At 40.7% G+C, this 17,634-nt stretch overlaps 1 protein-coding gene across 3 annotated transcripts in view; it reads right to left on the bottom strand.

The window, feature by feature from the left end:
• Nucleotides 1-17,634, bottom strand: part of anks1b (ankyrin repeat and sterile alpha motif domain containing 1B) — a 296,705-nt gene that overhangs the window by 158,238 nt on the left and 120,833 nt on the right. For all 3 annotated transcript variants that reach the window (XM_085376209.1, XM_085376210.1, XM_085376211.1), the window contains exons 8-10: nt 10,918-11,040; nt 9,917-10,104; nt 3,641-3,772 (exon numbers count right to left, since the gene is read on the bottom strand). In XM_085376209.1, the coding sequence (XP_085232335.1) occupies nt 3,641-3,772; nt 9,917-10,104; nt 10,918-11,040 (443 nt within the window). The remainder of the gene's footprint in view (nt 1-3,640; nt 3,773-9,916; nt 10,105-10,917; nt 11,041-17,634) is intronic.

The following is a 17,634-nucleotide window of genomic DNA, read 5'->3' as shown; positions in this document are numbered from 1 at the left end:
GAAAATTAGAGCTTGAGAAAGAGAAATGTAAGAAGCAAGTCTGACTAAGTGTGGAGGAAGAAAGTCAGACGGAGGAAGAAAAACAGGAAGGAAGTAAAGATGGTGAAATGAGAGGAAATAACCTGGTAGAAAGTCAGGAAACGCTGACATGTGCAAGTGTGTGTGCAGCAGTCTGACGCACCTATGCTGTTGGTGACTGAGATTTGTTAATGGTGGACATCCCACGCCTGACATCTCAAGAAAGTCTGTGTTGCTTGGCAACACTCCAGACCTCTCTCTACAGCATCTCTTGTCTTTCCTGCATTTCATCATTACCTGTCTCCCTTTTCTTTTGCTTTCAAGGTTGTCGCAAATGAGTTCTGTAACTTAATTTTAAAAAAGGTGACGCTTTGGCGTCAAGCTGCGTTCACATGGAGATGGTCAGTGGAAACCTGTAGCTAGTAACGACAATTCTCAACAGGGGAAACTTCGTAATGAGGGAGTGAGTGCAGTCATGTGTGCACAAAAAACACGCATGTGACAGGCAGCAAGGATATGTTAAATTCATTACCTCGGGCCACAAAGGTACAAGGTACAGACACACAAATATGTATAGACACACAAATATTAAAACATAGGCAAACTTTATTTCGTGCTTGCTTAAGACGTGCAGTCTTGCACAAACATAGAAAAATAAATAAAACGTCCGCAGCTGCCATTTAATAAAGGTACATATTTACTTTGCTGTTTTTGTTTCAGGGTATGACTTCACGTCAGATGGCTATTTTGGAAGCTGTGAATTGTGGGCCTGTTGAAATACTTCAAGCAAGTTTTGACATTAGACATCCATCTCCGTAATGCTACAGGGCAGCTTTTCTTATTCCACTACTCATGAACCTTCATCCAACACAATGGACTGGCAGCTGCTGGGACTGGATGTGTTATGAGAAGTAGGGGTGGGTTTACCGATTAAAATTGGTTAGGTTAAACCTCACAAAATTTCAACAACCACCAAACAACTAAAACTGTAAATGAGAGCAGGTACATGGATTCTGCACAAATTCGTAAACATAGAGCGCGGACCCGCCGACGCATCAGAATTGGTGAGATGTCAGCTTTCTATGTTTACGTCTTTTTTTTTTTTTTTGCACTAGATTCTGACGCTGCAGGTTTCATCATCCTCCAACCAAAACTGACTGAACCATCAGCAAAAGAAGATCCAAACTAAGCTTCACCTTTCGCTTCACGTAAACATCGTCATGAATTCCCTCTTACTTTTGCTGTTTTGCTTCCACCATGATAAAATGACACGTCATGCACAGCTCTCCCTCTCTCTCAGTGTACTTCAAGAAGAGTGTCACATCTAAAAATCTCTGTTTTCTGCATTATCCACTTTCTTATTACGCACCAGTCTACCACTGTGTACAGCGCTGTCGGCCGCGGTTTGTTTTTTATTTTTTTAATTTAACTAACTTACAACAAGAAATTTCTGCTGCTGAAGAAATGTAAACTTTTTAAAATTATGCGAAATTGCAAAATGCTTAGCTGTGTCTCTAATTAAACCTCTGTAACTTTGCTCTGCTTCAATTTAATAAAGTTACGTTGAAACCAAGCACACCATTGTTTTTCTTGTGACATTACCAATAAGTTTGATGTGTCACATGGCCCTCTTCCTATTGAAAAAACAAAAGTTGTATCCAAGATGGCCGACTTCTAAATGGCCACCATGGTCACCACCCATCTTGAGGAGTTTGCCTCCTCACATATACTAATGTGCCACAAACAGGACTTTAATATCACCAACCATTCCCATGTTATTACGGTGTATCCATATAAATGGCCCACCCTGTAGAATGAAACGGTAAAAGGTAAAGAGTTAATAACATTTTTTTCAGACCAGACTTTATTCGTTTTTTTGGTCTTCGTCCTGGTTAGAAATTGAGACAAACAGGATAGAGGTACATTTCCAGGCACTGGAAAATTACACAAGTTCCCATTAATGATGAGAAGGGTTTCTGATAGTTAAGCTTGAACACATGTTGTAAAAAAATCTGTATTTCTCATGCCAAATTCTCTTTGACTCCTACAACTAGTATATATCTACACACCAATACCTGAACAAAGTATATTGAGGGGGGGGGGGTTAAAGAAAACTTTAAATTACACCGTATTTCACTTTAACATGGTGCTTTAAGCGGTTTATTTTAAGGTTAGACTTTCTGTATGACTCATTACAAAAATCTAGCACTTTGATTGACAGCTTTAAGTGACAGCTGACAACCAGGAAACTAAACACTCAGACAAGAGACAGAGGTTAAAACACTACTGCGGACATCTAACGAGGGAGAAAGATGACCAGGGGGGACTGGTGAGCGCGCATGTTAGCAGATGTCACGTGGATTGATAAAAACAAAAGATTGAGATGTAAACAATGGTGGCAACTGCAGCACAGCTATTTTTTTTTTAGACCCTATTAATCCTCTAAGGGGATGCAAATGCTTTTTTTGTGTGTGTTTATGTTAACTCTGTTTATCCACAATGGCAGTGGGAAAATCACTGCAGTGATAAGTTAATTATTCAGCAACGACTCGGTCCTTCTCTCCCTCTGACACTCTGTTCCTTCCACTTCTACTTCTTCAATAAAACCAGCGCGAGCACGCACGCACGCACACACAAATCCTCCCACGCAAGCTCGAGATGATGTCACACACAAAAAGCTGATGATACCGATTACGCTGTGTATACCCACATGCTCGCATTCAAAGGTTTAAGCTATCATGCACAGCGCATTAGTACAAACGCACACACTCGCCCAGGTGCGAACATCTCCAGGCGGTGTGCCAGTCAGGCCGGCAGGCTGCCAGTATACCAGACAGAGGGTCTGTTGTGTTGTAAATGTCAGATGTCCCGCTGTTTGTGCCAGCATGCATCTCCCTGCTAAGCACTCATTTAAACACACTTAATACACAGCGTGTGGGGCTGAGGGAGCCGGAAGGAAGAAGTAAAGATGGAGCGGGAATACTGAGAAGTAGTGTGAGTTTGGATCAAGCCTGCTTGTTCAGTAAAACCCTAAAAATCAAGCTTCTGTCCTACACAGCCTTTCTTTGTTGTTGTAATATGCCCATTTTTCCCCACAGGGATCATTAGCCTTTCATGTCGCTTCACTGTATCAGATATTTCAGCTGAGAGTTATTCAGAGTTCATGAACTACTCGTAAAGGTAAAAGGCTTAAAAAAAAAAACAAAACTGGAGAGATAGGGAGGATCTTCAGAAATGTATGATAAGGAGATGAAGAAAGAGGCAGAAACTGAGCAGAGTATTTAGAACTGCCTGGAGAGCCGGTCTCTCTAGTGACGGCTCATTCACTGCGTTCCCAAGGTAACCAGTGAAAGTATTCGCTCAGAACAATGGCAATATCACTAGCCTGTAATTTGTGTGTTTGTGTGTTGCTTTACTCTACATCATGTATGTTAAATAAGAATTGTGATGATGATATCATTCTTTGACTCTGTGCACACCGACACTACATTATAATGCAAATTAGGAGTCAAAACATCATCATCATGCAGTTAGAGTTAGTTAATTCACTGCATATAAGTGTGTGTGTGTGTGTGTGTGTGTGTGTGTGTGTGTGTGTGTGTGTGTGTGTGTGTGTGTGTACCTGCGACAGGCTGGAGAAGCCCAGGTTACGACAGCCATTGCATGGAGTCAGTGCTTCCCAGAAGCCAGTGGGACCGCAGCTCTTTTCTGCCTCATCTTCTTCCATGGCCGGAGGGAGAGGTGGCGTCGGCCGCTGTGAGCACAAAATTCAGAACACAAGTATACGATTGTCATTATAACAAGTAACCAGTAATAATCAGCTCAAAGATTAGAGGGTGTATGTGTCCCAAGAAGATTAATTGTCAACCGGACAAAGAAAAGACTGATGGTACCGTACAAAAGCCATTTGTATACATCAGCATAGATTTAGGAGGACAGAGGGTGACAGCAGTTATTTTCAAAGCTGCTATGACCAATATATTTACAGTAACAGTGGCTCGTGTAACCCTGGCACAGACAGAAACAAATTGGAATAAACAAGCTTTTACATTAAGACTGAATTAAAAGAACAGCAGAGCTCCTGAAGGCTCTGCTGGTTGAGAGAGGGGTGGGAGTTGGAGGCTATTATGAAGCCTTTCCAGGTGCCACTTATTGGTCAGAAGCAGCTCACTGTTGATTTGCCTTCTGGAAAGAAAAAAGAAGCAAGTAGGACCGCAGAGACTGGTCACCCACCTCTGCCATTCTCTTTAGCTCTACACACAGAGTTATTAAATTCATCTTTTTGGCTTCAGAGCACAATGCTAACGTCGCTCTGTGACAGCTGTGGGTGCAAGTAAGTGGCAGTTTGCTAAAATTATTTAACTTATGATGCTTATGGCTAAATGTGCAGCAGATTCACCAAAAACACTCTTATGGGATAAAATCAAACAATCAAATACATTCTTATCTAGAATTTCTTTCCCTGACTTTCTTCCATTACTGGAGATTTTGATAATTACAGTAAAAGCCAGCTTATTTCCCCTCAAAGGCACCATCTTTATCAACCTCAGTATCTCTTTGTGAAGCTCTTCATGGGGATCACAGCAAAAACCTGCAACCCTTCTCATATAACTACTTGAAATACCTGCACAGCACTGCTTTGGGCTAGTATGTGTTAGTGAGAAAAGCCCATTAATAGCAGAACATCTGAGGCTCACACGCAGTGCCCTTTCCTGGGGGCTCTTTGGCTCTCAGGGGACAGGTGTGCGGATGGGCTCTGCAGTATGAAGCGTCAGAGGGCAGATAAAGCCCACCTGATATCTCTGTGAACCAAACAACGCAGCCGAGGGCGTAGACCACAGCAGATTACAAAGACAAAAACACATATCGGCCGTCTCTAAAACTGCATATAGCTTTTACCAGGAGTGATGAGGGTGCACAGACTGAGGGAGGTCTCATGTTCATCATGCGGTGATTATCTTTAGAACAGAGGTCTAAAAGATGACAAGCGAGAGGGCAAAAAGAACAAAAAAAGAAAAGGATTAAGAGCGGCAGGAATGCAGAGGGCATGCTAAAGAAGCAAAGAATGAAAACTGTGCACCCAAATGAAGTTACAGAAGGAAGGAGAGACAGATGGAAAGAGCCAAAGAACGGCAGCGAGAATGGAGACGGAGGCAGAAAATGAGGCAGAAAGCGAAAGGTCACCAATCGCTCCAGATTGCAGAGGGCCCTTTGCAACACTTGAATATTGATTGATCTAAAAAGGACTGCAGTATTCACATATACATACTGCACTGTATGCATAAACAATACATAACCTTTCATTACAGTATGAATGTGATGCCAGCCAGTGTACAATAGAGAGGACACAGTTAATTATTCATACTGAAAGCTGCATAGCTAATCAATATTACATTAGTTGTCAATGGGAAAGCTTTAAAGGGATAGATTATGACTTAGGGAAAATCACCTGCTTAACTACATGAAAATGTGTCTTTTATGTCTGTCTGAAAGCTTCTTAACACAAATGAGTTTAGTTCATTTGATGGAGGAAACACAAAATGATTTATACTTGGATTTAAACTGACTCCAGTGTAATGAGTTTAAGTTACACGAGTTTAAATTTTACAGATCAATATGAAACCCAATAAACCCTTAGACATTTCCCTGCACTACATGCACATGGCTCTGATAGTGCAGCCAACTGGTTAGTGAAAACTAACCATGCATAAAAAATATCTGTTGAAGAGAGTCTTTGCATGGATGAAAAACACAGTTTTTACACAGATTTTAAGTGGCTCGACAGATCCAGGCTCAAATATCTCTACAATGACTGAATGGGTTACGCTGCACTAGATTTCTTTCCTAATTGTTTGGACCACTAACACTGAAAAGTGTTATATAAAGCATTTATACATTTTCATATTATAATTATATTTAAAATGGGTTTCTTTTTTTACAAAAAAAAAAAAAAAAAAAACAATCAAACTAATCAAGTCTGGAGTGAATTTTTTATATTTTATGTCTCATGTTCAGAGTTTTTACTCAGGGCTGCAAGTATTGTACAGATTTCCAACTAGCATGGAGAAGTCTTAATTAACTGGTCATTATAGACAATCATGGTTAGCGATGAATAAACAAGGATCAACTCCTAAATCTAACTGACATCTACAGCAAGGTGACATTTTTGGTCGTGGCAAAAATTACATTTCAAACCAGTATGAAAAATCTGATCAATATGCCCAATAATATGATTTATTACAATATATCCTTACTTGATTCTGTGCTTAGTGATAGAATGTTAGTATCGGGAGACAGTAAATTTTATAACCTGCTAATCAGTGTCCCTCAACATATAGCTTAAAGCAAAGCTGTATATCATTATAGTCCTGCAGGGTTGTTAGCATGGCTACAGATTGGCACCAAATATTAGAAATTAAGGAACACATTTGATTTTTAGTCCAGACAGTACTTGTAAAGGGTATTTACAGGTTCCGGCCTCTTAGATGTGAGGATCTGATTCTCTGCTCTATGCATCATCTGCACGCAAAACACAGAAAGAGTCCAAGTAGGGAAAAGAAAAGTGGCCAGCAGGGGGCGAGCTGTAGAAAGAAGTCAGAGTGCAAGTCCACAAGAAAGTTTTCCTCACTTGACTTATGACCTCATTAAACACTTTTCTGTTGGGTTTATGGCCTCAGTCACTACCTTAGCTTTAATTCACTTAACATGATGTCAATTTTGGTCCAATTTAGAGTAAAACAGACGACAAAGCATCCAAGCCTCATTTGTCACATCTGGTTTCCAAACACCAAGATGAAAATGGCCAGAACACTCTACTTAAAGCTCCACGATGACATCCACCTTTTATGTACAGTCTGTGCTTTTCCATCACGGTTATTGGGATACACAAGTTCTGGAATTCTGGCTGGAAAAAATACACAATCTCAGCTTTGATTTGAAATACTTAGATAAGCATGTGGACTAAATTATTTAGTTTTGAATTATAATTGAATAATAAATTCTTGTGTAATAAATGTAAGCAAAGAATACAACCAGTGCCAGCAGACCAGTGGCATCAGATTATAACAAACACATGCTGGTTTAACCACACAGAATGCACATGCTAGTGCTCATTTGAACACAACTCACACACATTTCCACTCTGACTTTCTGAATTCACACTGTGCCAGCATTCTTCGTGAGTGTATGCAATCTATGTGTGAGTTATTGCGCATATTTGCATTGTTCATTTCTGTACTATAGAGACATTGAATCGCATACTAAATAGGCCCGGCCTCAGTTTAGACAGTAGCCTGCGGGCACATATAAACACACACAGACATACACAAGCTAGGAGTGTCAGTAATAGAATACAAATTGGTACTTATAGAGAGGGGCACAAGATGGATTCAGGTAATTACAGCCTGAGTAAGACGTGGTGTACGTGTTTAATGTGCATGCACGTGTGAGAGAGCCTCAGCATGAGGTCTGTGCACCTGCTGCACTGTCCATAAAAGCTACTTGAATTACGCTGAAAGTGAACTTATTAAAGAAATGAAAAAAAAAAAATTGGACTATTGATCAGCGTCACAATATTTTTTGCTGGAGTGTCTGTGCATGTGTTACTGTAGGGGAGAGAGATGGAGAGAAATAGAAAGAAAAATAGAAACAGACAAGCAGTAATAAGTGAGAAGCGCAGGCACATTCGATCGCATTTCTTTGGACAACCCTGTGAGTGTGCACGCCTGAGCGTGCGCGCACGTGTGTCTGTGTGTGGTCTAAAGGTTCAGGTGTGATAGATGACCTGTGTTTCTGTCTTTCTGGCTGATGGAATTGAGCCTCAGAGCCTCTTCGTCACGCTGTGCTGGCTGTTAGAAATAAACTGCAGGTGTGATTCTCTGGTCAGCTAACACTGATAAAGGTCATCCACTTCCTCCTGAGCTGAACTTCAAGCCATTAATGTCTAATCAGTTTTCTCCTGCGTAAGAGTGTGTGTGTGTATGTGTGTTGTGTTAGGAGAGTGTGGACAGATACGGGGAAGGCGTGAACAATATTTCAGCATAAATAGGCACCAATTTAGAAGAAGGTCATGAAAAATATCTGCAGGCTGTGAACGGATCTTTGAGCACAAAGAATAATTACAATTGTAAATAAACCCTGGACCTGTTTTGTTTCTGTAACAAGAAGTGACAACTCAACAGAACGAGCCAACTCAGCAGCATCAGTCTGATACTGCCCTCTGTAGTCAAAATAGTCAAAGTGCAGTCTTTTTTGTAAGCCAGAAGTACACAAAGTGCCCATTTTATTAGGTGCACCTTGTTAATACAAGGCTGATCCCGCTTTGACTTTAAAACTTCCTTTAAAACTTCCTGAAGGCTTCATGACGCAGATTCAGTGAGCTGCTGGAAACACTTCTCGTTCACATGGATCTCAAGTCTCAGACTGAGATATGCCAAGATGCAAGCCATGCTTTCATGCTGTTTACAGCTAATTCTGATCCCATCAACAGAATGTTGCAGCAGAAATCGACACCCATCAAACCAGGCACCATTTTCCAATCTTCTCTTCCTGTTTTTGGGTAAGCATGTGTGAACGGTAACCTCAGTTTCCTGTTAGCGTTCTCTTATCTGACAGGAGCGGCACCCGGTGTGGTCTTCTGCTGCCGTAGCCCATCTGGTTCAAGGCTGTGAACTCTGAGATGCTCTTCTGTACATCCTGGTTCTGACAAGTAGTTATTTCGGTCACTGCTGCCTTCCTATCATCTCAAAGCAGACATGCCCTTCTCCTCTGACCTCTGGCATTCAACAAAGCATTTTTGCCCAGAGAATTACCGCTCGCTCGATATTTTCTCCTTTTTCTCAGACCAGCCTAGCTGGCACAAACAACCACATCACTTTCAAAGTCACTCAAATCACCTTTCTTTCCCATACTAATGCTCAATTTGAACTTCAACGGGTCATCTTGACCGTGTCTGAATGCCTGAGTAGCTGCCATGTGACTGGCCGATTCGATATTTGTATTAACAAGCAGCTGAACAATACCCAGTGAAGTGGCCTTGACAGTAAATGAAGATCTGCAGCACAGCTGGGCCCTGTGTGCAGTAAGATAAAACATCTTGAAGGACTAAATAAGAGCTGATAAGCCTGCAGAGAGAAATTCTTTTAGATAAACAGAGAGCCTGCCTGCAGTCAAACATTTATAGATGTTGCAGAAACATTTTACTCAGAGCCAAAATATTTTTCTATCGATTTTTAAGTCTTAATTTATTCTAGAGCAACACAGACATTATTGTAGGGACTAATTGCAATTCGGTCACTCCTGAAATTAAGACTTTCTGAGCCAGTGACCTCATACCAATCTTATCTGAAATTGCAACCATAAACTATCTAGTTTTTTTTTTTTCTTCATTTGGCAGATTTGCACTGACATTTGCACTTTTGTTTTATCTGTTTACTAAAACAGGAGAAAAAAAAAGAACAAGTAAAACAGAAAGCAGGCCAGCACAAAGCAGCCAACTAAAGGGATATTTAGGGGCATAAATCAAACTCCAAAGACAGCAGGAGAAAAAGAAGTGCTGCAAAACCACTAAATTCTTGTATTTAAGAAACTGGAATAAGGCCCGGACATTTACTTTTGAGTTAACCATCATCATAGTCAAGTGTCAGTTAACAGAAAAGTAGAAATGCATTAGTAGTTTTTCTTTTTGGCATGGAGTTTTTCAGAACAACTTTAAACTCTGGTGTGAGAATATTTAATTACCAACGAGGTGTTCAATTGCAAACTACCTCAGTGCCCTTTTTTCCATTTTTGCCTGGCTCATTACTTCCCACAAAATGCATTTACATGAGCAGACCAAGAAAGGAGAGGCAAACACCACAACCAAAATGCACCACGCCTCTGTAATAGCCTAGTGGCGTACCTTGCTGGCTCGAGTCAGAGTGCCGTTGGGTCGATCTGGGCGCTCCTCATCGGACAGCCGCCCGCTACCGAAGCTGTCCATAGAGTGGGAGGAGATGGTGTGGCAGAGCTCCTCGAATGAGTAGTCCCTATCCCGGCACTTTTTGATCTCATGAAGCAGTTTGGACAGTTCGCTTGTCACAGCATCATCTGAGGAGGATGTAAGAAATGTGATCCGTATCTGTGAAGCCAGTTATTCTCATACCGGGTACGCCAGCAAATATATTTTATCACCAAAACAACAAAGAAAAAAAGGTGGAAGAAAATCTTTTATATGCCTGTCTGATTTATTGTGAGATTAACCTGTTTGGCAGACACAAAACTCCTCCCCCGTCTGCTTCCTGCTTTGCTTTTGTGTCGCATTAAGGCACACTGTGCTAATCACTTCCTCCTGCTTCCCTCCACGACTCTCTAGGTAATCAAGGTAATTATGGGATCTGCTGACAATCACTGAGAGGAGAGCAGATCAGCACACACTCAGCAGGTTGCAATGTCATATTTGTAACACAGGGGGCAGTGCTGGACAAGGTAAGTGTGGAGTGGCAGTGACTGTTATTCTCCACTAAAGGAGCTGCTCTCCATGGCTTTATTCAGCCCATATTGCAAAAAGTAAACAATAGTTCCAATCAAGTTTAGTGGCGTTGTTCTTAGAGTAAACTGGACACATGCATTTGGATGATGGACTGGTCTGTAATGTTCCCTTATATATAAATAAATGCTTTATATAAATGCCTTTGTAGTTGTTTGGGTATATTACTAAACATATTGTAAGCCTTTGTGCAGAATGCATAAAGGAATGTGCTACATAGGTTGTTATTTGTTGTTATGTCATCTGTCTACACCCAGTTTCTGTCTTTATTTCTACCACTTCCTCTTTTTAGAACTAAAAAAAGCTGTATTTAGTCACCTCAGAGCTCACAGTCCAGTACTTCAGTTGTCACATGAATCTGTCTTCATACTTACTCTTGTGTCTCAGTGAAGGGGACGCGGAAGGCGAGGGAACAGAAGTTCGAGGTGTAGGGACAGGACACGTGCGGACAGGCTCCTCCAGGATGCTCAGCTTCTCCATCTCATCCATCATATATTCTACAGACACGTGGAAACAGCGGAGAATTAAGAAGATGGACGATGAAGCAGACAAAATGAAAGCAATGTGAATTAAGGGGAAAGTGAAAATATGCCAGGAAGACGGGAATAATGAGCAGAAAGGGCACAGAGTGGAGGAAGTTTGGAGAGTGATCGAGGAGGGAGAGCGAGAGAGAAAAAAATCATTTCAGAGGCATTTTACCAGATCAATATAATAGCACAGCCATCAGTATTGTAAACAGCTTGAGCTGCATTCAATTCACACTTTTCCCCGCACCGCAAATTCACTTCACAGCTTCTGCTAATAAAGCAATCTGCTGTTCACGAAGGTAAAACAGAACAAATTATGTGGCTAGGGAAGGAAAGAGGAAGAGGAGGGGAGAAAAGGGTTCAGGTGAAGGGCCAGAAACAAAGTTCAACACTTGCTTAACTCAGGCAAAGCACACGAATACACTTGCAGACAGAAATTAGGTGGCAAATTCCCTGCAGAGTCCTAATGAGGGAGCCGGTTAATGTCAGGAGGAGTGTTTGTGCGTGTGGGTATATTTTCATTATTATGAATAGTGGCATTCAGCTCAGTAGTTATGACGAACAACCACATTTGCATACAACTACACTTAGTACTGGAATTTGTATCCGACTCAAAAAGAAAGACGAAATGCTTCGACAGATTTATTAAGTTCCATAAACAGCAGAGAACATAAAGTGCAGCGTCTTTATAAAATAATAAAATAATCCACTGAACTGTAGTACACAAGCAGTTGCTGATGGGTAGTACAAAATGAACTTGTTAATTCAAACAGTCGGATGAATCGTGTGCTGTGAAACAAATGAGATTCTATTCATAACGAGGTGCCTACGGCAACCAGAAAGCCCCTCGACTGGTACAATTGAGTAAATGACAAGTATTCTGCTCTTTGCGTCTCTGTCTGTGCGTGTGTGTGCGCTTTTCCATCTCCTCTCCAACAGGAAATGGCATGCAGCTGATCTTTTCACTGAGTCACAGCTGCATCCTTTCCCTCTCTCTCTCACACATTCACTCTCCAATTTATGCTGAAGTCCAAATCTCTGTTTGCACTTCTAATTTAGAGAGACAAGCTTTTCACGGCTGTCATTTCTGACCAATATGCACAATGACATGAATTTTTGACTTTTAAAAAGCTACGTTCATTTCATAAACATATTTTCTAGCCTCACTTGTGTGCATATTAACAAATATTCCCCCAAACTGTGATTCTATATGCACAGCTCGGGATGTGAACAGCTAAGGATGCCGAATTAAGTCCAGACAGCTGCACTGTATTGACATCTTCAACCCCAGTTATCCACATAATCACTCTTCATTCTTGTAAATACAAGTGTGTAAACAAGCAAATCCACAGAACTGTATTGTAAACTCTATCCATTCTCTTCTGCTTTTCCAAATTAGGGTCGCAGAAGTTATTTTAAACTGTAGAGGAAATCCCAAATATACCAAATAAAGCTAAATGTTAGGAGTAGGTGTACAAAACAAGGAGCAAGAATCTAGTAGGTGGTGCTGCGACAGAGGCTATACGGCATTTGGTTAGCATACACTGACTGGTGAGTTACATATATCACTTTTCTGTCATTTAACTGTTCAATGATGTTGGTTTAAAATGAATGTCAATGTAGGAGGTCTGTATCAGAGGGAAAAGCTGAAAAACGTTTGAAAGTCCAAAATGTATGTCCTTCATATTTTCTAAAGGATTCTGGCCACCAGGCCTGGTGTTCGACTGTCTTGAATCTGAAGTCAATAACATGAACATCCTGTCTTGGATCAAAAATTCAAGCTAGTGCTGGTGTTATGATGGGGGGTCCAACTGGGCATTGTTTCAATTCAATTCAATTCAATTCAAATTCTTTATTGTCCCAAAAGGGAAATTAGTTTAGCAACAGGATAAAAGTAAACAAAAAATAATATAAAATGACAATAATAGTAGTAGAAAATCCCAGAACAGTTATATGGCATTTAGGAGACAGGATGCAGTACGGATAAAAGAAGTCTGGAGTCTTTTGGTCTTCCTCAGAGGTACCCTAAAACAGCGGCCGGAAGGCAACAACTCAAACTCACTGTGAAGTGGATGGTTTGAACAATTAACAATAGAATGAGCCTTTCTAAGCACATTTTTATTGTAAATGGCCAAAAGTCCATCTTACCAGCGCCCTGAAATTTTGCTAGCAGTTTTTACCAAAAGACCCAACCTCTTCTTATTCTTCACCGTCAGGTTACCAAACCAGGCAGCAATACAAAAAGACATCACAGATTTGATAAAACTTCTATAAAACAAAGACAACATCTCAGATGAGACATTAAAAGATCTCATTTTCCTTAAAAACAACAGTCTTTATTGAACTTTTTTAGTAATGGCATCAGCATGAGATCCAAAACACAGTTTATGGTCAAGTACCACACCTAGATATTTGAAACTCTCAACAATCCCAATATCAGCAGTTTTAACGATAGTGGGTGATGAGCTATAAGACTAAGAGGACTTCCTAAAATCAATAATCATGTCTTTAGTTTTTGACACATTTAGTGAAAGGAAGGAGTCATCACACCAATCCACAAAATCATGTTTAAACACCACAGCCTTGAGTATTGTTGCTGACCATGTCCATTCCTTTAGGACACAGTGTACCAATCTTTTAATGGCCGTTTCTAACAGGGTAACTCATCATTTCACAAACTCAAATCATATCAAACTGGTTTCTGGAACATGCACTCAAATGTTCACCGTACTCAAAGGGCCTCCGCCGTCACCAGATCGCAATCCAATAGAGAACCTTTGGGATGTAGTGGAACAGAGCAATATTGAATCTGTGCCTCGAAAAATTCAGTAAGTGCTGAAGGCAAAAAGCAGGTGTAACCCACTACTGCTGAGGTGTACCTAATAAAGTGCTGAGTGTACATCGTGTAGTTTCAATAAAGGGCTTGAACAGAGTCCAATTCTGTTATGTAGCGGAGACGCAGACCATCTCTAAAGCTCACTGCTCTTCATTAGCAAAAAACTACCGTAAATGTCGGGCTATAAGCCGCTACTTTTTGCACAAGCTTTGAACCCTGCGGCTTTTAGTCAGGTGCGGCTTTTCTATGGATTGTCCGTGATTTTTGTCATATCGTAAGACGATTTGTTTTGTGTGTTCCGCTGTTGTACGGCACTACGTTGCCTGGCGGAAGGATCGGGGTTCAAGAGTGGTATGTTAGTCACATGTCCGTCCGCCAGGCAACGTAGTGCCGTACGAAGTAGCGCGAAAAACAAACTTCAAAGTAGCGCTACGCGTTCAGCGGGAGTCGTGGATGATGAGCGGCGATAAACTTGCAAGTTATGCCCAAAAAGCAAGTTATGCCCAACTCCACCGGTGGATTCTGACAGCGTGGAAAAGTGTGAAAACATCCACGATCACCAACGGATTTTGAAGGGCTGGACTGCTGCATGATGGAGAGGAGGACACCGCCACGGCCCTTCTGAGGGTGTTCGACTCTGACACTGACAATGAGGATTTCTTTGGTTTTGAAAGTGACAACGAAGGAGAGAAGAAGAGTGGATGACGAAGCCATCATGAGCCTGTTTGTATCCGACACTGGAGAAGAGGACTTTGGTGGTTTTAGTGCGTAGGAAGAAGAGAAAGATGGTGGTGAATGACTGACTTTTCTTCTTGTTAAAGCTGTGTCACTGCACCTGAGCCTAAAAGGTAGGCCGAATCTATTGTTCTGGTGTGCTGTAGGTTATTGTTATGTACTACATGTGCAAATATGTACCCATAACTTGTTTTTCAAAATATTAATAAAAGTGATGTCTCCAAACAGCCATCTCTTTCCTGACAATTCCCTTTGTGCATATTCTCTTACATATGATAAGTCAACATTGAAACACCTGCGGCTTTTGGTCAGGTGCGGCTAATGTATGTACAAAACAGGATTTTCCCCTGATTTTAGCTTGTGCGGCTAATATTTAGGTGCGCTTTGTAGTCCGGGAAATACGGTAATTACTCAGAAGTTTTAGATGCTGGGTTTGGGGGCCGCTTTATGAACTGAAGAAGAGAATTTTAGCCCATTGTTCACTATACCTTTAGCTGGTTAAGCCTCCAGAGGTAAGCATGTGCTGTTTAACTCTGCCTGACTGATGAGAATCACAAAAGAGAACTAAAACTAAAAAGCATTTCGGGGAGCAACTAGCTATGTGAAATCATTTTTCAAGATGTGTGGGTAGGTTCTTCGCAACAACAAACCACTTCCACTTCACATATGTAACTCTGAAGCAAGTAGAAGGATAATAAAGCAACAACTACATGTTAAGGTTTAAAACACAAGACAAATATAGACAATTTTCCCCGATTTTGTTATTTGTTTACGCCTCAAATTGTTGTCGTGCTAAACGTGAAATAGGAAACTTGAATCACTAATTACATCTAAATTGTTCTGCCCTTTGCATCGCTGTGCGTTCCCTGGTTTAATGTCAGCTTTCTGTCTGTTATTTTCTAACCGTGGACGATTTGTTACATTCCTGGGGCTCAGTCTCTGCTCCCCTTTCTATCTTTGTCTCCTAGTTAAGACTGTTTAGCGGTTAATTTAGGCTCTCCTCGTTCGCCTATCCCTCCAATCCTGTCTGTCTTTATCTCACTCTCTTTAAATCATGCGCAACAACACGCCTAACGTACACCCACAGACTACACAATGACAGATAGCGAAGGCCTCCAAGCCACAGATTAGAGCGTTCAAACTGAACCTCATAATCACTTCAGGATAAAACTGTCTTTAGAAGGTGCAATATGGAGAATCTTTGGGTCCGCGGGGACTGCGGCGCAAACTCACACAAACAAGCATTGGTTGCACACAAAACCCACTGCAGCAGGACAAGAGCCAAAACAGGGTTCTTAATAGCAGGTGGAATAAAGTGAAGACACTGAAAATGACAATATGCTTTTTTCTTTTTGGGCCATAAATTACAGTATAGCTGGATATAACTGCAGTACTCCTCCAGCCACAATCATTTTGAAAACTCCTAAACATAGACTATAAACTGCGTATTAAAAACATTAATATTACCTTGACTTCACCCATTTGCAATTCCTGAGTTTAGTGTTATCACAGAAACAGTTGCCATATTTAGAGAAGTGTATAGGTGTATTGCATATTCATCACTCTCCACCATTTGCACTTAGAGCTGAAGAAGCGTCTCGGATGAGGGGTGAAAGGTTTTCACGAAACTTAAAGAAGTCCAGACGTTTTTCTTTCCAAGCTCCTTAGACTACTATGACGTGGATGACTGAGAACCTTCAGTTACATGTTTCAGATCAAAGACATTTTTGTATTAGACAAAGATAACCTGAGTAAATTGGTTATCTTTGTCCAGCATGGACAGCATGTCAAATCATCTTATTGGGATCAGTTCGGACTTTGCAAAGGCAATTCCAAAACCGTCTTCAGGACATGAACTGGTGGCTGGATTTTCTCCTTCATGAGTATAATTCATGGTTCCATCGATTATAGCAAGTCGCCCTGAAGCAGCCCTGAATCATCACACTACTGCCACCATGTTTGACTATTGGTGTGATGTTCTTTATATGAAATGTTGCGTCAGCTTTATGCCAAATGTAACGGGACCCAAACCTTCCTAAATGTTCAACTTTTGTCTCATTGGTCCACTGTCTGGCAGTAATTGGGCCACTTATTTAATGATTTAACAAGGGTTACTTCGGTTATCTTTATTCAATATTAAAATTTGTCTGATGATCTGAAACGTGAAAAAAAGTATGAAAGTATGAAAAATAGTATAAATCTGATAGGGAGCAGATGCTTTTTCCTAGCACTCCCACTTTTATTTTGAAACTATCAAAGGCAGAGTACACCAAGGACAGATCATCGACCACATCAGCCACCATAAATATGCATTTCTTGTATTTCTTAGGACGGAAACTACAGCACAAGGGCAAAAAGTCCACAAAGAAAGGCATCATTTACTTCACTCATCATAGCTCGTGGTTCTAAACTTCACAAGAGTAGAAACTCTTGTCAGAGCAGATAATTTTTTTAACTCATCAAAGCAAGAAAAGCAAAAATGAAACTGATGCCTGGGATGATTGTTGCATTCCAGTTAGCTGAGCCTTTTCCAAATTCAACCATCATTAAGGATTTTAACAAGGGATTTTCCTGCTTTGACAAGTTGGGATGTTTGAAACTACTATTAAATAGCAAAGCAACAAAATCCAATATGAAGATGTAAGTCTGACCTTTTATGGCATGCCAAGGTCTTGCTGCTCCTTCACAATGTGTGTCGATATTAGTATTCATTTATACACTGCTGGAGAACATCTATTATAAGGGTTCTTAAGTGGTTTAGATATGGACTTTATTGCACAGTAGTCATCAGAAATACCATAGTGCCATTTATCCACTGAAACTTCCAGAATCTTATTGATAACAATCTTATTTAAAATCCAGCTAAACCAGTGAGACAAAGAAAATAAGTCAAGGCTAACAGTAACAGTGCATTCAAACTAAACACATACAGGAGCTTCCATTGTCGCTGGTGAACTGTTAAATCTTTCTTTTTGTTGTTATATATTTAGTGA

Source organism: Diplotaxodon limnothrissa, linkage group LG17 (assembly GCF_057381915.1).
Source record: "Diplotaxodon limnothrissa isolate DT_005_m linkage group LG17, D_limnothrissa_male_GT1.1, whole genome shotgun sequence".
In the NCBI taxonomy this organism is placed as follows: Eukaryota; Metazoa; Chordata; class Actinopteri; order Cichliformes; family Cichlidae; genus Diplotaxodon; species Diplotaxodon limnothrissa.
Note: the sequence above shows the minus strand (reverse complement) of the source record. Positions and strands in the feature narration are given on the sequence as shown.